This window comes from Telopea speciosissima, chromosome 2, assembly GCF_018873765.1.
Source record: "Telopea speciosissima isolate NSW1024214 ecotype Mountain lineage chromosome 2, Tspe_v1, whole genome shotgun sequence".
Classification (NCBI taxonomy): domain Eukaryota; kingdom Viridiplantae; phylum Streptophyta; class Magnoliopsida; order Proteales; family Proteaceae; genus Telopea; species Telopea speciosissima.
Window position 1 is genome coordinate 72,972,065 of NC_057917.1, and position 23,356 is coordinate 72,995,420.

Here is a 23,356-nt window from a genome sequence, read left to right on the forward strand (position 1 = left end):
CTCCGGTCAAGTTGCAATAGTAGGAGAGGTGAAACCCCGTCACATCGTACAACGACTGTACGGAACACCTTGGGCAGAGATGTGGGCCATGCCGATTTGAGTATGCAAACAAGCAGAGACAATGGCAGAGGATGCAGAATCATCAAAATCAATCTTCTTCGAGGTGCCTTTCAAAATCCAATCCAATGTGGAAATTGTTGAATTTATGTCTTGTATTTTGTAGTGGTCATCATAATTATTATAGGGTTTGTATTGGTAATTGGTTGGGCATTGGGATCATTACATGTGTAGGGATAATATTGTAATTGTGTGGGGTTTAGGATTTTTAAGGTTTCCTATATATATCATTTTTGTAGAAAAACCCTATACACAAGCACATGAGAGATCAAATTTCTGGTATCCGCATCCATTTAGCTTTTGGACAGATTCGAATATTGCTAAACGGATACGAAAACGGACTTCAACTATTCATTTACACCCTTAGTGTAGAACCACGTTAAATTCTTTGTATTTTGTATAATCATTTGTTTGGTTTCTTCCTCATGGTTAAGCATTCATCCCCAACAAATCCATACTAAAATATTTCAAAATTGTCTTTCCTCCAATCCCAAAAATAAAGTTCCCAAATGAACTTGACCATGCAACATTAGCAAGCATGTGTTTCAAGGAACAAGTTTGGGAGATAAAAAAAGGTACTGAATTTTCCTCCAGCCACGTTGAGAATCCATTTGCCACCGTTTGAAGGATGGGCACGAGTAGGTATCAGGAAGTATTTTGGGAACATACTAAAACACTATCGACGTTTTGTGAACACTAGGATGGTGGCTGAACCTTTATTGGGCGGTGAAGGAAAACTTGGCCCCCAAAAAAAAAACATATAATTCAATTTTTCACTACTTATTTTTAAATTTATAATATTTCCTTACAAGATTTTTAGGGCAACGGTTGGGCACAACACCAGCTCCAAATAAACTAGCGGCTGTGCCCAATGGGAAGGGTGGGATGAGTGGGGAGGGAGCTTATTTCCACATGGGTGTGGTGACAGATAGACACAGGCTGACCACAACGCCCGCCCAGCCTTGAACCAAAATTTTAATATCTTCAGGCACGAATTTTTATCCTATGTTGTAATTGCACGGTGCTGTACTGCATCGTGCAGCATTGCAGAGGCTATGTGCACCATGTGGGGCCCGCTGTGCCACATGGCCTCTACAACACCGCATGATGCAGTACAACACTGTGCTGTAACAGCAGAGGATAATGATTTGGAAGACCAAAGATAATGAGGGAGGCAAATATAAGGTACAAAAAAGACAAGGAAAACTCAACCACAAAAACTTGCACTAAAAGGGCAAAAAGTAAGGTTACGAATTATTTTGAAACCTTAACATGTCAATAAGAAAAGCCCTTTAAAAATGGATAATAGATAGGTAAAGACAGGTGAGGTATGAAATTCATACCGTTCTTATGGTAGGTTGGCTTCCCTTGAAGAAAGGTGCTATGAAAATTGATCTTACTAAGAGGAAGAAGAAAAAACATGAAAACAGTATTGATACACAGTATGGTCCAAATATGAGGGAACTAATCCAGGTAAAGAATGGAACCAGGTGCTGATAATGGCCAGGCAATAAGGGAAACAAACAGAAAAAACATGGCCAACACACCTCCCCAACCCAAGATAATGGCGGGATCTTATCTCTACCACTTGCATTAACTGGCACCATCTACTGGCCTAGCCAACCCAAAAAAAAAGGGGAATCAGCTTGCCAAACCTCGCTGATGCTCCTGGATTCCATATCTTCTATTTGGCAGTCGCTAATAAAATCAGTTGGTACAACCCATCAAGGTCCACCAGTGAAGCAGTTCAACAGAAGGATATGGGTCCAAGGCTTTGACAGGCCAAATAGATCTACATCTACTATAGTAGCACAGTATCTCGAGCAAATTGACATTATGGCACAAATACATCAAGGTGTGTTGGTTTGAGATCAATGCACGAATTTTATAGAGTATGTACATCTGTTAAAACTAATTGAAGTATTTCCAAAGACTCGCATGTTAGCAAGAGAGAGTACCCAAGACAGATTTACTATGTTGCATCCCCCCTCATATTGTAATGGTATAACAGGCTGGTATCACAACTAGCTGACACTACTACGACTACCACGGTGACAATCAAGATGGTTAGTACCTGATGTGATGACTCTTCAGATGTTAGCTGGGGTTTGTAGGACTAAAAAGATGCATGGACAAGGTCTAGCAACCTTTTTCCCTGCTAGACCCACTGCAATCAAAACAACACTAACGTTAGACCTGCCAAGATTTACCAATACACAAGTAGAAGCAGTTTACCCATCAAATTACAGCAATCACTTCCAGAGCTTGACAAACTTGTCATGACTAGCAGAAGCCACCAACCCAGTCACATTTGATACTGCCAACGCAGCAATCAATCCTTCATGAGCAGACAGAGTCATTGTCTGGTTCTCGTTCATGTTCCATAGTTCCAGAGACTGTAGAAAAGGCCACAATTTCACAATATTATCAGTCAATTAATGAAATTGTATGGACCAAATTTTTATTTTTTTCCTCTCTTCAGAGTCCTGCTGGATTTATTTATGAAGCAGGGTGGGGGGGGGGGGGAGTTCAAGAAATTAATTTTTAATCTAGGACATAAAAACACATTACCTGTTTTTACATCTATTAAGAAATTTAATATACCTTTTTCTCTTTTTCTTTTTCCCTTTTTTCCTTGTACTCAAAGGCATTGGTTAAAAATTGTATATAGCAGGCATAATGATCAATCACAAGAAAATAAGACTACAATAATACCCAGAATCAAATTTCTCTTCCATATAACATCGAGGATCCAAGACATTTTTTGGGTATGAAGATCAGTATCAAGAAAACATGCTAAACCATTAAAAGAAATGAGTTACCCAAACCCTATAAATGACCTGTCAACTCTTGGTCAAAGCCCCAAAGTTTGAGTGAAAAATTCAATTTCAAATTTTAATCTGGCCCTAAAGTTTAGGTCAACTCTATATGAACAAATCTGACAAGGGTTAATTATGGACAATCCAGGTCCATCCCAACAAAAAAGAGGGAGAGGGGGAGAAGAAGAATACATTAACGGGACATTTGGTACGTCCCAGCATGGGGAAAATGTAATGTGGATACATGCATGTCTACACAACAAATATTCCTAATAGTGAATTATCAAATACTTTAGCACAGCAACAACATTTTTTCTGTCTCTTTGTAATAAGCAGCAAGAATTTTGAGTTGATAAATTAGCACGGATGGTAATAAAACTGCATGAAATACAAAAGTGGAAGTCACTTGCCTGGTAACAGCCAATCACCAACAAAGAAGGATAATTGGGATGGAAGACGCAGGAATGGAACTTGTTGCCGTTACAGCTCAACTCATGAACACACTCCCCTTCGCTCCCAGTGCCAATGTTCCATACTCTGACTGAGTCCTCACTCACAGATGCCACAAAGTCACCAGAAGGATTCCAGCAAACAGAATGAACTGGTTTTGTATGCCCCTACAATTAAAAATGGGCAAGGAAAAAAGAAAAGATCAGTTTCTCATGAAGGAAGGCAGACAAAAATGATAGCAAGGTGAGATCTACTTAATGTAACAAAAGGGATCTTTATCATATAGCGACAATTTCAGGTTTAACCTTTGGAAGAAAAGTGTTCTAAGCCAACATGAAATAAATACCCTAAATAGGGTTCGGAATCATGTGTTCAAGGGCCAATGGATAAAGGATCAGAGGAAACTGACTAGTTACTAGTCGACTAAAAAATCAACTGATGCGCCTTTCCATGCCGAAAATTTAAGGAATACCTTTTCCACCAAAAAAAAAACCACCATCGGTTCAATTAAAGTTTAAAATGCCATATCTTAGAACCTCCCAATGTAATTATGAAGAGGATAATTACTGCAGGTTTAGCTTAATAAAATGTCTTAAAGCTCCTAAAAAAATCCCCATTTAAAAAGAAATTTTAAAAAGGTATGAACCCAATACAAGCTTATGTGCAGGATATGTCAGGCCATAAGGTCCTCTTGAGAGTCAGAAGGCCAAATTGGAGGTTCACTGACAGGCTATACAGGGCTGCATAGACCAAGCCAATTGCAAAATTACACTTATTTTCTTCTGAAACTTAAGTTGCAGTATCCCAATCAGTTTTCATACTACAACTCTACAAGTGCTTACTTGCTTTCTCATGGAATAAAAGACTCTTGTTCCTCTTCCTATTCAGTGTCAAGGGTTAGCCTCATCAAGAATGAGGATGGTTCTCTCAGGCTAGCCACTAGGACTACTTAATGCATGGAAACAACATAACATAAATGGACCATTTCTATGTGTGGGAGAATTACTCTGATCATGTCCACATTCAATAAACTCCCCATTACAATTTACAAGTCTTTGTTCAGGATCCTCAAGAAAATAGTAAATACCAGCAAGCAAATTATTCACAATTTCTCTAGGAACCAGAAGATTGGAAGACATTAGATGGGAGACTGTCCATGCCATTTGAGCAAGGAGGTTTGGGGATAGGCAACCTGTATATTAGGAATTAGCTTTGCTTGGGAAATGGCCTTGGAGATTCCCAAGGGAAGAACAGGATCTTTGCCACATTATAATTAGATCTATTTATGGTTTGAGCAGCGAGGGGATAGATTCCAAACTCCCTCCTACAGTGACTTTCACAGAGCTGTTGTATAGTATTAATGATGTGCTCCGACTGTTTCTTCCTTGGTTAAGATGGTGATAAGGTCGGTTTGGAAAGAGATGTGTAGAGACTAGCCTGAAGCTCAAGGATAGATAGCCTTGACTTCACTCTATTACATGCTCCAAGAGCAAACCTGTTAGTGAGTGTGTTAATCTCTCAGATGGTGGTGTTACCTTGGATCTGGGTTCAGGCGAGGCTTTGGGAATTATGAGGTTGACCGTGTTAGGTCCCTTGTTGATTGTTTTCAGGAGGGTTTCCTTTCTGAAAATGAGCAGGACAAGAGGATTTGGTATCAGGCTCCTTTTGCGAATAGGCACAAGTTTTGTGGTGTACTTTATTGGCAGTGTGTTGGTCTCTTTAGAACCTGGGTGATCTATCCATGACCAGGCTTAAGCTTGGGTGAAACTAAGTGGAGGTTCAAACCGACTGATGTTGAAGAATCAGCTGATGAGTTGTGGTTAGGGATGAAATGCCACTCGAACCCAGAGCTAGCTGGTTCTCCGTGAAATGCATTGAGGCTTCTCATTCAGAGATGTTTTTTCTTCCCAATAAACAGTAATATGGTGACCAGGTGACCACCAAAACGGTTTATCGGGCTGGAACAAGTTATACTTCCAAGGATGTCCCTCATTGCTATTTAATTAGGGATTGAAGGATGCTTCTTTGTTGAACATTAATGGATGCCTTCAGGGAAACTGTGTCCTTCAGGAATAGGTAGAGTCATTAAAAAGTGTCAGACATGATTGACAAGGCAACTAAGTGACCCAAGGCTTGGAGGGGAGTCTAGGCAACAAGGCACCCGCCTAGGGGTTGGCTAGGTGCCCTAGGCATGCAGTATATGTGATATAGCAATGATGATTTTATATAATTATAATTATATGCATCATTGAAGCCATATCAATGCAATATGCAATAATTTTTCTAGTAATGACCTAATTCGAGAAAACCAACATATAATAAACAAAGTATAGGATATAATATACGATTATTCATTAAAAAAAAATCAAGCAATAAACATAAAGCAACATAAACTTGTGAAGTGTTAAAAAACTGATATAGTATAAGAAGTGGTGTCACAAGGACACAAGGTGAAGCCTAGGCATCCAAGGCGACACAAAGGTGTCCAAGGCGGTAGTCTTGCATCAAATAAGGCGTGTTGTCGCCTTGGACCCAAGAAGGAGCCTGGATGCTTAGACGACGCCTTGACAACTATGGTGCCAGAAGCATCATCTTGATGTACTTTGGTCCAATAGAGGAGTTATTTGGTTACACACCGGTTTAGACATTTCTAACAGGTAAAGTTACTACAATGTTAAGGTAGAGGGTGATTCTGCAATTATCATAGGATAGTTTACAAAAGGAACTGAACAACCTTTGGAGGTTTCGCATCTTAACCTTCTTACTTAGTCATTTGGTCTTATCGGTTGAAGTATCCTTTTCATTAGAAACCGAGGTCAGCTAACTCCTTGGCAGATGAGCTTGGTAGAAAAGGAGTAGTGAAACCTCATATTGTAGTTAGGGAGGATTATCCTTGGTGAGAGCTATTGTTGCTATGGTTTGTTGGCCTTGTTTGGACTTTATTATAATTATTGTTCATGTTAATGTGTTATTAGTCGTTAAGGCATGAGCTCTGAGCTTTGGTGATGTAGATAAGTCACCTAAAGGGTTTATTTTATTGAAAATAAGCTTTGGGTTGGGTCATATGTGTATCATGACTTTGATCCCATGGATTTATTTTGTAATTGGTCAATATAATGGACCTAATGATGCAAATTCATCATCGAAATGGGATTATTTCTTTAGAAATAAGTCTAGGATTGGAATTGTGCTGAAGCCGAGTTCCGTGCAATGGCACAAGGCATTTGTGAACTTCTGTGGCTTAGAGGATTATTGCAGGATATCGGTGTTGCTGTCCATCTTCCTATGATGCTTTATTGTCACAATAAAGCAGCCATTAGCATTGCTCATAACCCTGTCCAGCATGATCGTACTAAACACGTGGAGGTTGACCGACATTTCATCAAGGAGAAGCTTGAAGTTGGCCTCATTTGTATTCCCTTTGTGAAGTCTACTGATCAACTAGCTGATGTGTTCACTAAGGCACTGAGTAGCAAGCTATTTCATCCTATATTAGTCAAGTTGGGCATGCATGATATATATGCTCCAACTTGAGGGGGAGTGTTGAAATAGGTTACTTATCCCCTACCCGATTGGGGTAAGCAGTCCTAATTCTATTAGGACTGCCCCCTAACCGCTTGGGGAAGTACCCCTAGTTAGATTAGGATGTTTCCTCTTTATTCCCTTTTATTTTTCTCTTTTATTTTTCTCCTTTTTTATTGTTTATCTCCCTCAACCGAATCCTAGTTTGGTATTCCTAGTTGCACTAGGAATCCCTAATATGATTAGGACTGAGGTTGATTCCTATTTGTACTTGGATCCTTATCATTCTACTTAATATAAATACAAGGCCTGTGTGATCTAAGGATAATACGAGCCTTACCCTAATTCAATTATCTCTACAGGGATATATATATATATGTTGGACCTTTGATCCCAAGGGTTTTCTATGTAATAGGCCACTTTAATGGGCCTAAACTAGGGGTACATAGGTTGCATACGGGATTAACCCAATACTTAGTCTATTTTTATGTTTTTTAATTGAACCGGTTCAAATTGGTTGTATCCAATTGATTCAATTTAAGTGATTTTAGTTGAGTCTTTTATTTTAAGTTGCTAGGGACAATTAGGTCTTTTTACTGTTTTAAGTTATTAGCTTTTAATTGTAGCCATTCCCTTCCACAATTTATGAAGGAAGGATTTAGTTTGTACTAGGATTTGGCCATTGGCCTTATTATAAATAAAGTTAAATCGTGGGAGGCTCCCCCCCATAGTTGTCACGGCGTCTGAATATTTGAAAAAACAGAATTGTGTGAATTTGTTGCCGCCATAGTTGCTGCTGCTTCTCATTGTGAGATTGCATCCTTGTGGTTCTATCAAAGTGGAAGGGTAGGTGGATTTCCTACGACTCCTTATAAAGTGAAGGCTGGGAGGATCCTCCACAGCTGGAAGGTGGTTCTATCCTTCTATCACAGAGCTGCTGCCTCCATTGAAGACTTGCTGCAACTTCAAGTTTCTTCTTCTATCCCTCCAATCCCAACCCCCAACGATCCCCTTTGTTTTATTTTATTTTTATCACATCTGTCCTATATTAATTCTCAGTTATCCATCATTAAAAGCCATCTCAGACCCCCTCCCATTAAATCCCCCCATTGATGCCCATAAACCCTAGCATTCTTAATTCCAGCCAGCCTTCATCCTTCATCAGTTTTCATCCAAAATTCAACCACAGTCCTTTCTCCTTACCCCTCACACTCGACTGTGAGTTCTGCCCCTAATTATCATTCAAACCCTAAAATCCCCTCATTCATATAAAATCTAAAAAAACCCTAAATTCTGAATAGCCTAATTCAGCCATCAGAATTACACCATATTACAACTGAACACCCTTCCCTATCCCAAATTCCCATCCCAAACCCTAATTTCAACCTAAATTCTAAAACCCGAAACCCTAACCCTAATTTTTGAAATTTCAAATCCTTTTCTAAACCTAATCAAACCTAGCTTATTAAACTCCCTAAAACCTGCCTATCATTACCATATAAGATTTAGCTCCATTCTCATAGACCTAACCCTAATTCTGTCCTAAATTACCCAATTCTGCCCATTCAAACCAGCAGCCCCCTTTTGATCTTGTTGCTTGGCCTCTAGTAGGATCCTCTCCTATCTAGAGCTACATTACCTAAAATATGGGTAGACAATACGAAAACGGAATTTGTTTCATTAGTTTAGTTAGAGTGCTGTTTCGAGTCTGTTTTCTTTGTTATTTCACTTTCCTAATCAATTTAGGATACCTTATTAGTTAAGGGTTGGGTTAGGCATTTCCTTTTTAGTTTTAAGCCTATTTTTCAGTCTTCTATATAAGTTTGTAAGATAGGCCAGCATTGTACACGAATTTGATTAATGAATATTGACGAGCCTTTGTGAAAATCCTGAGATAGGATGGGTGAGATGCCCAGGCTGAGATAGCCGACCCCAACCTTCCCCCATCCCCTTCCATCTGTTCTTGATTCCAAACCCTAGTTTCAGTCAAATCGAGTTCAAGAGTGCTACAAGCTTTAGGGATTTCTTTCAACTGATTGTCACTTCGATTTCTTGAAGAATACCGCATCAAGATCATTGTTGCTTCAACAGGTTATTAATTATGTGGGATTCTTTCTGTTGGTTATCTTTTGAGATCTTATCATTCTTCTCCAACCAATTTTGAGATCCCATTGTTCACTTTGGGATTCCATTGCTTTCTTTCTTGTTCTTATTTTCTATTTGATCCTACCTGGGATTAGACCTATTCTGGGTCTAGTCTTACATTATTTGTCTATGTGTGTTGTTTTATCACCAACAACAACAAGAAGAAGCTCAGCCTTATCCCAAATTAATGGGGTCGGCTACATGGATCCAAACAAACAAAGTAGGTAAAACTGAGGATTATACAAAATAAGAGAATGAAGAGATAAAAAAAAAAGGGGGGGGGGGGGGAGGGAAATGAGATGAAAAGTGAAAAATTGGGAAATGACAGATGAATGATGTAAAAACCAAAGAAAAATGAAAGATAAAAGTAAGAGGAAAGAGGCACAGCCCAGGTGCCCAGCAAGTCAGGAGAATCTCAGCTAAAGAGGGTCTGCTACATGGATCCTTGCCCTCCAATAGGCTCTATCCGAGGTCATACTTGGTACAAGACCTAGAGTATGCATGTCCTTCCTCACAACTTCTTCGATGGTCAATTTAGGCCTGCCCCTTGCTTGTTTAGCTCCTTCAATCGGAATCAAATCACTACCCCTAACTGGAGCGTCTCTAGGCCTCTGTTGAACATGACCATACCCCCTCAAACGACTCTCTCGGAGCTTGTCATTGATCGGAACAACTCCCAAGTCAGCTCTAATATGATCATTCCTTACTCTATCCTTCCTTGTTTTGCCACACATCCATCTTAACATCCTCATCTCTGCCACACATAGCTTCACAATATGACACTTCTTAACTACCTAACATTCTGCCCTGTACATCATAGCTGGTTGTACGACAGTCCTATAGAACTTTCCTTTAAGCTTTAAAGGAATACGTCGGTCACATAGCACTCCGGATGCACCTTTCCACTTCATCCATCCCACTTTAATTTTGTGTGAAACATCATCTTCTATATCCCCTTCTTTATTAATGATTAACCCCAAATATCTAAAATAGTCACTTTGAAGTATCTCTCTTTCCTCAATTCGCACCATGTCAATATCCATCATAGTATGACTAAAATTACCATATCGTATAAAAACCAACAAATAGTCACTTTGTCGTTTTATCACCGTCTTCTAATAAATTTGTGTTACTTATAGCTAAAAAAAACTGCTGAAGAATAAATCAACTTATGGAGTCAAAAATCTAGTACCTATATTGAATCATTAAACTACAAGGGAGTCCGGGAGATTGATGCAGGCAGATTTACAAAACCTACAGGTAATGGCCCCAAATAGAACCATAAACAGAAGAAAAAGAAAGAACAATAGATAGAAGCTTGCTCACTAAGAACAGAGCTCGGACTTTCCCATCAAACCACTTGGAAGAAAATAGCCATGCCCAAAAGTTACCATTCTGCTCCAAATGCTTTATTTAGGAAATAACCAAACCCTTAGTTTCCTACACAAGTTTGAATTTTTGGCTCTTAAAAAATTTCTGGATAAGACTCTAATTACAATTTTTGGCAACTTCAATTGTTTCACCCCTTTCCTAAACAAACCAAAATACAAATTCAAGAAGTAAACTCAAAATAAGATTCCTCATTTGATTAGGCCTTTCTAAAATAGTATATCAGTGCATATTGACACTCCATTAGAAAGTAGAAAGTTGGACATAAGTTTCCAAATATAGCTCAGAATCGCAAGATCTTGGTCTCATTTGAAAGGTGCTTAAATAAGCACCATCAAACAGGACCAAAAACATGCAAAAAAACAAACAAATAAGTTTTGACTGTCCAAAAATAGTCCCAAAAGAAAGTGACTCAAGTCAAACTAAGCCTTATCCAACTCAATGGGATCAGCTGCAGGAATTCTGTTCCCACATTCAACTCTCTTTAAGATCATGTTACCCAAAAGAATGTGACTGCAATAACTAATTTCCGGTAATGTGTTGCTCCCAAACACCAAAACTGATCCAGTGTTCATCAATTTATAGGGATTATCCTCTAGATGCTCCCCCCCAGGCAGAGATAAGATCGAATCTTTGGCAACCTTTGCCAAAAGAAAGGGTGCCACAGGTCCAATTCTATTAATTTGTTTCATGCAAGTTCTCACTTGTGTTCCCTCTGTTCAGGTCTCAAGTGGGCTAGGAAACTAATAACAAACCTGCAGTGAATGCCGGCAAGCTTGAGTCTCAACATCCAATATGGATACAACATTCTCAGCAGCAGCTGCAAGATACCTTCCAACACGAGGTTGAAACCTCATCTGGGTTGTACCACCCTGCATCAAACACACAAAGCTTAAAAGCTAATAGGCACAAAAGTTACCAACAATCTTTTTGCCCTAAACCCCAACAAGCTAACAAGGTGCTGTTCCACGGAATTAAACTCAAAACCACCAGGTCCGCTGTTTCGTACCTTGAACACCCTAGCACAGTTACCATTGTTGATACTCCAGTATCGTATCTCACTATCTCCATCACAAGAGCAGATGAGATCCTCTTTATTCGGGTGGAAGTCCAATGACATGACGGAAGCAGAATGTCCTGTGAAGGTACGAAGTGAATAGCCTGGCTGCACAGTGGAATTATACATCGCATCAAGAGTATATTCACCATGTTACAGATCTGAAAGACACAGAAACAGAAAGGAACCAAAATGTATGTAGCATCACAATTGTTGCATCTAGAGGTAGCTTAACAAGATAATGAGTTTACAATATATAGAAAAACAGAAAGAATTTTGGTTTCAAATCGACTTCTAGAGGCACAGATAGTGTCTTGGAGTGGGGAACAAATGATAGCCCTTACATACTGGGGTCCTCAGCAGGCCTGCAGCCAAAATTAACCTGATGAACTAATAGAATTTTGGTTTCAAATCGACTTCTTGAGGCACAGATAATGTCTTGGAGTCTGAAAATATGGGGTACAAATGATAGCCCTTACATACTGGGGACCTCTGCAGGTCTGCGGCCAAAACTAACCTGATGAAGTAATTCAATAATGCTTTGAGCTATTTGCAAAGGTTTAGAGAATCTTTAACCAGAGAAAGTAAAGGAACAAAACGAGTACTTGAGATCTTTCCTTTATATAATTTTTCTTTTCATTTTCTTTTAAAGATTTCCCACTGTATAATTCAAAAATTGTAGACCGGTCACAGGACCCACTGTGTTTTGGATTCCAGCTCTTCAGATACCAACAAGGTGTCCAATGACATCTACATATCTGTACTCAAGGCAGTTTCACAAGAAGCAGCCTCTACGTCCCCTATAAACTAAGATAGAGAAACGAGTAACCTGTAACCTCTCTTATCAAGAACAATTAAAAAAGAAGAAAGAAGCGACCCCAACCTCAAAGCCAACAGGATAATTCCTCCTTCAGTTATATGCATATAAATAATGAAACGGAAACAGAATAAAGTCTCAACTTTTCCTGAAACAAGCAGAATATGTTCCATTAGGTACAATGGATATAAGCAGACTTAATTATGCCAAATCTATCCAAGCACTCTTTCTTCATCAGAAACTGATACCTCCACCCCCCAAAAAAAAATTTAAGCCTAAGATTCCAGGATCCTGGGACACCCTTTAGGATTTTATTGATTTAGATAAAAATGAACAAACAAGAAGGGATGAACGTTGGCTGACCCATTGGGGGAAAAAATCTATATTCATGACAAAACAAGAATCTTCTTTTAACTATTTAACTGTCCTATACCTAAATTATCTTCAAAAACTATGACTTTCCAATCCGAAGGGATATAAACCCAAAAAAAAACAGCTAGAACATGCTGTATTCATTTCTAAAAATCAATAGGTAGGGTCCTCACCAGAACCTCAACACAAATAAAAGATATAGAGATCTCAGTCTGTTTGAGATATTCCAACCAGATCCAAGATATTGTGCATTTATGGCATTGATCACAAAGAATGCATTAGACAATATATATTCTTCATGGATGTAATACATCAGAAACAAATTACCTGGGACTGTCAATGGAACAGACAGGTCATATACTGAGATAATATATAAATTATGAAAACCTATATGTTGTTGAAATATCAGTGAGAGGATGATTTGCTCATTTATGTGTAATAGGGATACAAGGTAAGGTTGCTCCATTATGACCAAGTGGTCACGGGTTCGAGTCCCTGGAAAAAGCCTCTCTGCGAAGCAGGGGTAAGGTTGCATACATTATGACCCTCCCCAGACCTCGTGCACTGGGTACGCTCTTTAGGGATACGAGGTATGTATTTGAGCCTTTAGGGCCACTTCCATACATTTTAAGAAACATTGTACTGAAGGTGTGTGAATTAATTAAGACTCCTAAGATTTCTCAGTATTCTCTTTCGTCTTCCCTCTTCCCTCTTCTTTTCTGCTTTCTTTCTTCTCCATGTTAGGATACTACTTCTCAAACAACTTATGGTGTCTTATGCTACCAAGGTGGCAGCCCACAAACCCTAAACCTAAACAAAGTAATTAGGGCTAAAATCAGGGAAATAGAACCAGAGCTAACACAAGACAGGTTAAGGATTTTATTAGTAACTCAACAACCAAGGCTCAAATACGGCTGAAACTCAGGTCAAACCACCCTTAAGTAACAGACAAACCAATACGAAAATATGGCTTAAAACCACCTAAGATAAAGGGGGTGGTGTGATTGTCCTGTGAATGGCTTCCTAATGGATTCAATCTAACACCATAGCAGATAGCAGAACCATAGGAACTCAAGCCAGCGGTAGGAGATCTTCAATAACTCCCAAAATAGAACTCAGATCAATCCCAAACTACTACCGAAACTAGGTCTCCCCTAGTACTCCGATCCCCAAAAGTTTGATTCCAATCCAATGGTTAGATACAGAGATATTTACAGATGTACCAATAGAAAAAAGTTTTCAGAATTAGAAGCAAAGCTATAACTTAGCAGCCTCTCATCAGATCAGCACCACAGTAGGGTCGATTCATCCATTCATTAGGTAGAACAAAATAGATGAAGCTCAAGTTAATCCAATGGACAGAAACCTTAGTTCAGCAACTACACATCAGATTTAGCAACTACCCATACATTCCTATCTGCATGTCAGATTAAGTTCATATTGGGGTCGAAGGCAGAGCTTAAATACTACGTAATAACTTCAGAAAATCTCGGCAACCAATAGGCTAGATGTAGAGATATCAGTACCTCGTGGTTGCAGTCCAATAATGGCAGAAACAGAGTACTGTAAGCATGTATTTGATCCACAGAAATTTCAGAAGTAATAAAGATACGTAGCACAGCAGTAACACCTCTTCAACAGTCTTCTAACAGTATTGAATCAAATAGAACAGTTACACTACATCCTCAGATCCACAGGAACAGATTTGAAGAAGGTTAAAACAAGGAGATAGATGAAAAAGATAAGAATGGGGGGGGATACAACAAGAGCTTCTCACTCATGCCTTATTAGTCACTCACCAGCAACCTCTAGCTTCCTACTAGGGTTTTCTGCATCTCATACAAGTTCCTGTTTCACACAAGAAAACAGCATAATAGACAGCTTTTTTAGCAGAATTGTTCGGGTAGTATGATCCCCCCTACTCCTTTATCTATAACTTCGCAACATTACAAAAAAATAGTAACCCGTCATGCACAAGCAAGAGAGTTCTATAGAAAGCTTCTAGACTACTACAAATTAGAAAATAACTACTTAATCCCATATAGGACCCAAATCCCTAATATTGGGCCTTATAGAATTGGCTCATTACAATAGAAAACTCAAAAATACTAAGCCCATAACCCATATAACCCATTGTGCACCCAAAATTAAGCCTAACTTGACCCAAGAAAGCGAATCAAACTCAAAACAACAGGCCCATTTTCTCTTCTTGCTGAAATTCTGCATCACTTCCGGCCAGAACAGAGTACTGTTTTGGTTTGGGAAGTAACAGAGACTGGTAAGGAATTCTAATGATGGGATTCAGTAGGGGTGTGCAGCAGGTGTTGGGGGACAAGATATGGGATGAAACAGGGACCAATAGAGAGAGATATGGGAGAAGTCGACTGAAAACAGGTGTCAAAACAGTACTCACAGGCAACAGAAAAGGGTTCTTGAACTGGCCTATCCATTGCAGAAATAAAATCAGAATAGAAGATAAAAACAACAGCACACAATAGCTTGATAAACCAGAACGTAACTCTGGGAATTTACCCACAAGAATCTCCAACCAAGCTCCATCGAATTGCTATCCTGCAATTCTCCAAATCCTCAGTCTTTCAATTCAAGAACACTGCATTATAATGCTCCTATAAATCCATATTGATAGACTGACTTCCTACTTTCTACTTCTAAGAAATGATTAAACTCGAGAAACTTGCTAAATTCCTACACTTGCAAACCAAGGAATCTGAAAAGTAAAAACAGATACTTTCTAAAGTTTCTAGAACCAGATTCAACAGTTGAAAAAAATAGAAACAGCCAAAAATAGTAAATCAATATGGACTCAATCTACCCTAAATCTTCTAGAAAACTAAAAATAGAAACAAGAAACTAACAATCTCGTGCAAGCATCAGTCTCCTCATACTTGAGCTTATAGAATTGGCTCATTACAATAAAAAACAGCCCATGACGGCATGACCCATACAACCCATTGGACACTCAATATCAAAACCTATACAGGCCCAATCCAATCGGGCTGCCTACATCAACAATTGCCCTCTATAATCTGACAAAAAAAGCTAGTTATAGATAGTGAAATACATGTGCCCCTTATCTGGAAACAGAATAAAAGCTACCATGAACTGTTGATGCTTTCATCTCATCTGATCAACAACTTTAAGAACTATAAGAGCACATTATCTAGGAGAGTAATAGTTAAAAAAATAAGTCAAAGATATAGAGTAATGCTTGACAATAATATTAGATTTCAAAAAAAGAATATCCAGGAAGAGTATTTCAAATAACAACAGCACTTTAAGAAGAAACAAATAATCAATCAATGGATGATCAGGTTGAATGACAAAGAAAACAATTCACTAACATTGTCCACATCCCAAACCCTGACGGTTTTGTCAAAAGAAGATGTAGCAAGACGTGGCATGCTTGGACTGAAACGAACATCAGTTATCAGCAAAGAATGTTCTTCCAGTGTTGCTTTTTGCTTTAAAGAATCTGTGTTCCACAATATGGCCTGCATTAAAAATCATCAGACTAATAGACATTAACCATCTAGAAATGGTAACGTTAAATTTTAACTGGCAATAATTTCCCCCAGCAAAATAAAGAAATACTCTTAGCCACTTCCTTTTGCTAACCACTGTCATTTGCTACATCTCATGCTGCCCCCTTAAAAAATAATACTATGAAATTGAAGGAAACATTCCTCCCACTTCCATACCTTTTTATCATGCCCACCACTAGCAAGCAGTTTTCCATCTGATGAAAAGTGGCAACATACAACCTTACTTGTACTTGCTGGAATATGGGCAACTTCAGTAAATGTGAACCCTGGTTTTCAAAAACAGATCCAATAGTCTCAGTGCAAATTTCATGGGATTACAAACATAATACAGAAACATAAAATAATTTAGGTACAGATTCAGATTAGAATTTTTTATTGACTACTCCTTGAAATCACATGAGAGTAAGAAAAGGGATTATCACACCTTTACTGACATCCATACCACGGCCAACTGTGTCTCTGGGGTCCGTATCGTCATGAGAAAGGAATGACTCAACATTATCATCCAGAGATCCATCCTCCACAAATCGATCCATATCAGCCTGCAATTCAAGATCTTTATCATCCCACTGCCAAAAATGGAGTGCTAATGAGAATTATGAGCAAGTAAATATTTTTTCATTTTTAACACAAATAAAAATCTGCTTACCAGTTGATTCGATGGAGATGTTAGAGTGCCAGTTCCCTCAGAGCCAAACATGATCAAAGGCTTAGAGGAACTTCCACTGTGTTGCAAAGTAGGCATCGAGATCACATCTCCAGGTGTATGAGTCGATGGCGTTGAGGGTGCAGAACTTGGGGAGGGCCCTGCTGTGTTTGCAGTTCCTGAACTGTTGGCAGGCCCTGAAGATGATACAGGTTGCTTTCTCTTTCGCCCACTCTGATTTTTCGAAGCCTGAAAATGCATTATGGACAATTCTGTTAGAAACCAAACTTACAGAAGATGATCAAAGGATGCCAAAGGCTTATCATATACTTATGTAACCACCTAACTGACAAACCTGATCGCCTCGAAATGAATTTGACAAACTTCCATCCACTGTGACACTGCCAGCACCTCCCAGTTTGTCCTGGGGGTGGAGATGATGGTTTGAACTCTGAGATTGCTGAGTTGAAAGTGCATGCTGCTGAAGCTGTTGCTGCTGTTGATTGCTATTGTGCTGTTGTTGTTGCAACTGAACTATTTTCTACAATACAGAACAAAATAATGGAAGGAAGTTGATGGCCTCTAGATGGCAGTAGAAGTATCACAATATTAAAAGATTAAACAACTACAACTCCAAATAAAGAGGTTGGCAGGTGCAAGAATACCTTCATAATCATCTCCGTGTCACCCCCACGTGACAAAACTGGGCATGCAGTTTGCATTGGTGATCCAACATTTGGAACTACTTCATTGGCAGAATTGGAATGGCCATCCTTCCCAAGAGGTATATTCCGATTGTTAAGGAGCATCCTAAGTCTTCTGCTTTCATCACTGGCAGATGGTGAATTCAAATTTTGTTGTGCCTGAAGCAGAACCTGTTGCTGCTGTGGTGTTAATAACTGAAGTTGATGAAAAGGTTGAGGGGATTGCATAAAAGATTTCTGCTGCTGAAGAAGCCCAGAGCGAAGATGATCAAGTCCCTGTAGAAGGAAGAGGAAGAGGTAAAGCAGAAAAATAAGCAATGCTGGATTTCGGTAGTTAATGCACACGCGGTGAAACAGGGGATCAATGAAAACAACTGGTGAAACATATATTGGCAAAACCATATAGCAAAATCCCTAAATGCCATAACAAATTGCATAGATGCCACTACAAGTCTACAACAATATGAACTGTTGTGCAAAGTACGATGCATTGTAATAACAAGCATAAGTTACTGTTCACAGGGGTAAAAGTTTACGGCTTTCAAATGACACCATAAATGAAAAATACAATTAAATGTCAACATTTTTATCCACCATGATTCCATCCTTAGCAGCATAGGCCTAATAAATACAATTAGAGCCAATAGTAGCATAGACCCAATACAAATCAATCCTTTAGCAGTATGAACACAAAGCACAATGAGATGCCCATAATATACAAATTTTCAATTGAAATCTCACACAAGACCAACGATAGAATCCATGCAAATTTGGAGAGAACTAAGGGGGATCATTCCTTTGAAGCATAAAAACAGAGCCATTCAGGTGTCCCGATCATAATTTTGGAATTCCTTTTACTGCTACTCTGCTCACAATTCCTTTTACACCTCCTTTGTTGTGAACGATCCACGTTAAAACAAGGAAAGGGTAATTTCAATTGCGCAATCAGACACAATTCCAACTCAAAACACTGCAAACAGCTGAAGCGCAGAATAGGATACATATTTATAACAGAACTGAAGACTGCATCTTTTGAATATAGGACATATTATAGCAATGATAAGCAACGCAGCACAAAAGACTCACCATCGTGAGTGGCCATCCTTTCAAAGTCAAATTGTTACCTCCTTGATTTGAACCTGAAATAACAAATGTAACATTAGCAACAACTCTTCCCACACAGTCCTCAGGGAGCTAAAGCAACTTACAAACTAAACATGAGCAACAAATCTTCCCAAGTCTTCGGGAAGCTAAAGTAACACATCAAATTTGTCCCCACTTTATATTTAAAGCACCCCAAAAAAATTAAAACCGCAAGAGTTGATTAAATACCAGGAACTCCAATTAATGATCCATCAGGACCTGCAGCTCTGGTGTTCAATACTGGATTCATCTCACTCTTTATGTCCTGTTTCACCATTCCAAGTTACACCAACACATGATAAGAGAAAGGACAAGTAATGGATCACATCTGACAAAACAAACCTGTGTAGATCCAGGCAGCTGCTGGTTGCGAGCTTGAACTTGTTGGAGGGTGCCTGGCATTCCACCAGCTGTACCATGCAATACTTGCCTGAAAAAGAACGAATGAGCTTAACATCTAACAGAAATTACACATCTAAAATAGTAGAAGGTTTCAGATAGTATTCCCAAAACAACGATCAAATATTCTGATAGCAACAGAGATGTAAAGAAAATGTTCCAAAAGTATAAAAAAAATGGTACCCAGACGGCTGGCCAGCAGCTGCAGCTGACTTCAACATTGAAGAATGATTTGGATCCAGAAGCTGACCCACATTGTCACCGAACCTTTGCTGTAAAAGTTTCTGATGATGATCAGAAGCTGTATTAAGAGATACATGATTAGGAGTAACATTTCCTAATACCAACTATAAGAGTAAGGACTAAGGACCTTTATAGCTGCATCATCCAAAGGATCCCTCTGAATTGGTAGCTTCAACCTTTCCTCATACATCTTTGTGGCCAAAGCATTTGCAGTTCCAGGGTTCTGTCGCATAAGTGTGTCATTACCAACAAGCCCATTGGGAGTGCCATTTAGAAGGTGGGGACCCTCTCTCCGCTGCTGCTGCTGCTGCTGCTGTTGTTGTTGTTGTTGCTGCTGCTGCTGCTGCTGCTGCTGCTGCTGCTGCTGCTGCTGCTGCTGCTGCTGCTGCTGCTGATGCTGCTGTTGTTGCTGCTGCTGCTGTTGCTGTTGTTGCGCATGTCTCTGCAATAAAAGCTGCTGCATCTGTAACTGTTGATGTGGATGCTGCTGCTGTTGATGCTGCTGTTGTTGGGGTTGCTGCTGCTGTTGTTGCTGTTGCTGCTCCCGCGCTTTGATTAATTGTGTCTGCAAATCCAAAAATGCCATACATTCATAACACATCGACAAAATTCCAATATAGCTGCTCAAAGGAAATCATAATCAGAACTGCTCTTCAAGAAATACCTAGAGTCTCTGCAGTGAAAAACATGACTATTTCAGCAATTTTTTGTTTTAAACCTAAATTGTGGTTCGAATCATGGTAGCATTCCTAATGATTGGCACTCCCCATCAATTAAACTGTATGCAAGATCAAAGTTGTACAATATGGTAATAAAGCCATCAGATCAGCATCATCATCCTCAAAGAGTGGAAGGGGCCATCTTATTTTAAAACCCAATGAAAATTTCTGAATCAAAATCATAAGGTAAGCAAGGGCAACATCTGCATGCAGCCTAAATGAGAAGACATACATGATACATTTATCCATGCATGTTAGCCAAAACATCCTAACCGTATATTGCCATTCAACACAAAAACAAAAGAAGGCATAAATTTCTCTTTTTTTCTCCTTATGAATTCCAGTAGAATTTTTCTGTCACTAGTTGTCTATTTCCATTGGCTGGGAAAATCCCCCCCCCCCAAAAAAAAAAAGAGGAACTCTAGAAAGGCCAACAAGTTTACACCAAAAAAAAATACAACTAAGCCCAATGAGCCATGCAGAATACGAAGTATACACATACCAAATCCACAAGTGAACAAGAGCCAGAAGCCAAATTAGTAGAGTTGCAAGAAAACTTCCTAGAACATTCAGAGTTGAATGGAGAGTCTCTGATATATTGTAAATAGTCAATTGCAAAAATCTACAGAATTGGAAATATATTGCATGAAGCTAATTTAAGTAGGTCAAAAAGGGGGAAGTTGAGGGCAAATGCTTGTGAAATGTAGATAGCACATGTAGTAAAGAAAATGTTGGAAAATGCTCCTCTCCATATAAGTGTTTTGATGATAACTGTTAATGTGCTTTGGGTACTGTTCACATGAACAGTAACTTGATATAAGAGTTGTTAGTCAGGGGAATTTGGGGGTGTTTATGTTATTTTGTGTTTTGCTTTACCTAATCTAATATATTCGGTGGTAAGGGGGAGTTCAACTAACTTTGGTTGTTCTCCCCAAGGATTGCAGCCTATCTTCTTCTCTTCTCCTCTCTTCTATTTTCTTCTTTGTTCATTCATTGTTATTGACATGGTATCAGAGCTAGGTTCTTAGGAATCGGTTTAATCTCCTAGGACCTTCTCTATTACTCTCAAATTACACACAAGGTATTGCGATTTGAAGATCTCAGTTTTGAAGCTTTTCGTGGTCTCGGTTTGAAGGGGCTGCCGCACTCTATGCTACGTTTTTGTGGAATTATTTGAGACTAGTTCATGAACATATAAAAGAACTAGGTCTCTTTTTTCTCTTTTTTTTTGTGATTTATATCGATTCAGGATCAGAGATTGGGGTTCGATTGCTGCCCCTCTTTTGGAAGAAATTCAGGTTTCGCTTTCAGAAGGAAATTTTCAGGTCTTTTCCTGAATCGATTTTATATTGTTGGAGGATCGGTTTTTGGTTATTTGCTAGCTTGTATTTTTTGTGGATATTTTTGTGGTTCGATTTCTGCTCCTTGGTGGAATTGAAATCGTGATGATTTCTGCTCCTTGGTGGAATTGAAATCGTGATTTCTGTTTTTATTGATTGTGATGGGTGATTCAAACAAGGAATCAAAGGCTGTTGTTGTTGAGGTTGTGTCAGCTTCTTCCAACAGAATTACAAAGAAGTTGGAAGGCATAACAAACTTTCAACAATGGAAGAAAATAGTTTGGTTAGTTTTGACTGGTCATGATCAACAAAAATATCTTACAAGGGCCAAACCAAAAGATGATGAAGCATGGGAAGTTGTAAATGCATGCATCCTGGGACAGATGCCAAATTGTTAACTTGGTGACCCATATAGATACTGTGAAGAAGTTATGGGATTATCTTCATATGCTGTATTCCGGTCAAAATAATCTCTCGCATTTATGAGTTGTCATAGGAGTTTCATCATGCAGACAGAAAGGGTCGTCCATTGACCCAATATTTTGCTGATTATAAACAGATGTATGAACTTTGAAGAGTTAAATGCATTGTTGCCCATTAGTTCTGATGTGCAAAAGATGCAGGACCAGCGAGAATAACTCGCGGTTATGGGGTTCTTGGGAGGACTGGGTCCAGAATATGACTCAGTTCGTTCAAGTATTCTTGGAAGTGATAAGGTAGCCTCTCTTGCAAAGACATTTTCACGTGTTCTTCGAGTCTCCTGTGAAAATTCTCATGAGTCTACACCTGTCACTGCTGATAGTTCAGCCCTTGTTGCCTCAAACCAAGGAAAAGGCAGTGGAGGCCGTCGTGGTGGTCGTGGTGGTGGCCGCGGTGGTGGTGGAAGAGGTAATGGTGGAGGTGTAATGGTGGAAGTTCAGGTTTTAATGGTGGAAGTTCTAATTCAGGTTCACAAAATTCTGACAACTCTGGTTCAGTGAAGACTTGTAACCACTATGGTCGTCCAAGACATATCCAACGCTTTTGTTGGAAGCTTCATGGCAAACCACCACAACAGCAGTATGCTTATTCAACAGCTAGTACCGAATCTTCTGTTCCATCTTCTGAAGGTAAAATGGTGAAACTATCTGATGAGGATTATGCATGATTCATACAGTTTCAGATTTTTCAGTCCTCTACATCCTCCACAGCTACTTTTGTCCAGACAGGTAATGACACTGCATGTTTATCATCTTCTCGCCCCTGGATCATTGATTCAGGTGCATCTAATCATATGTCTGGTGTGTCAGGTAATTTTTCTTCTTTTCAGTCTTCTGAATCTAGTGTTACATTAGCTGATGGTTCCTTAACCAAAGTTAATGGCACTGGTACTGTCTGTCTAAATAAATCTTTATCATCGTCTTCTGTCCTTCATTTACCTGATTTTCCTTTTAACTTGCTTTCTGTCAGTAAGCTTACTAAAGCTTATAATTGTTCAGTGACATTCGATCCTGATTCTTGTGTTATTCAGGATCTTATGACAAAGAAGATGCTTGGTAGGGGATGTGAGAAATGGGGGTTGTATCTACTTGAAGACTCTCCTTCAGTTGCATGTGCCAGTGTTCTGTCTCCACACCAAGTTCACTGTCGGTTGGGACATCCGACTTTGCAGAGCTTACAGAAATTAGATTCTCGCTTTCTTTCTCTTACTCGTTTAGAGTGTGAGTCGTGTCAGTTTGGAAAACTGCACCATGTGAGTTATTCCCTTAAGAGTCAATAAACGGTCTGCATACCCTTTTTCTTTAGTGCATTCTGATGTATGGGACCCTTGTCCTGTCACTTCTAAGTTGGTATTCAAATATTTTGTTACTTTTGTTGATGACTATTCAAGAGTCACATGGATTTATTTAATGAAAAATCATTCTGAGTTAC

The 23,356-nt window shown here is 39.1% G+C and overlaps 1 protein-coding gene across 7 annotated transcripts in view; it reads right to left on the reverse strand.

Moving 5' to 3' along the window:
* Window positions 1-1,880: 1,880 nt before the first annotated feature.
* Window positions 1,881-23,356, reverse strand: part of LOC122650336 (transcriptional corepressor LEUNIG) — a 34,974-nt gene continuing 13,498 nt past the window's right edge. The window contains exons 4-20 of one of the 7 annotated variants that reach the window (XM_043843735.1): window positions 19,928-19,951; window positions 19,870-19,897; window positions 19,514-19,701; window positions 19,327-19,427; window positions 19,087-19,174; window positions 18,934-19,009; window positions 18,691-18,740; window positions 17,563-17,877; window positions 17,253-17,438; window positions 16,901-17,146; window positions 16,676-16,820; window positions 16,408-16,517; window positions 16,051-16,200; window positions 11,452-11,607; window positions 11,198-11,314; window positions 3,347-3,553; window positions 1,881-2,513 (exon numbers count right to left, since the gene is read on the reverse strand). In XM_043843735.1, the coding sequence (XP_043699670.1) occupies window positions 2,370-2,513; window positions 3,347-3,553; window positions 11,198-11,314; window positions 11,452-11,607; window positions 16,051-16,200; window positions 16,408-16,517; window positions 16,676-16,820; window positions 16,901-17,146; window positions 17,253-17,438; window positions 17,563-17,877; window positions 18,691-18,740; window positions 18,934-19,009; window positions 19,087-19,174; window positions 19,327-19,427; window positions 19,514-19,701; window positions 19,870-19,897; window positions 19,928-19,951 (2,331 nt within the window). In that variant the 3' untranslated portion in view covers window positions 1,881-2,369. Of the gene's footprint in view, window positions 2,514-3,346; window positions 3,554-11,197; window positions 11,315-11,451; window positions 11,608-16,050; window positions 16,201-16,404; window positions 16,518-16,675; window positions 16,821-16,900; window positions 17,147-17,252; window positions 17,439-17,562; window positions 17,878-18,690; window positions 18,741-18,933; window positions 19,010-19,086; window positions 19,175-19,326; window positions 19,428-19,513; window positions 19,952-23,356 lie in introns of those variants that run through there. The other 6 variants (XM_043843734.1, XM_043843736.1, XM_043843731.1 and 3 more) reach the window with 6 other exon arrangements.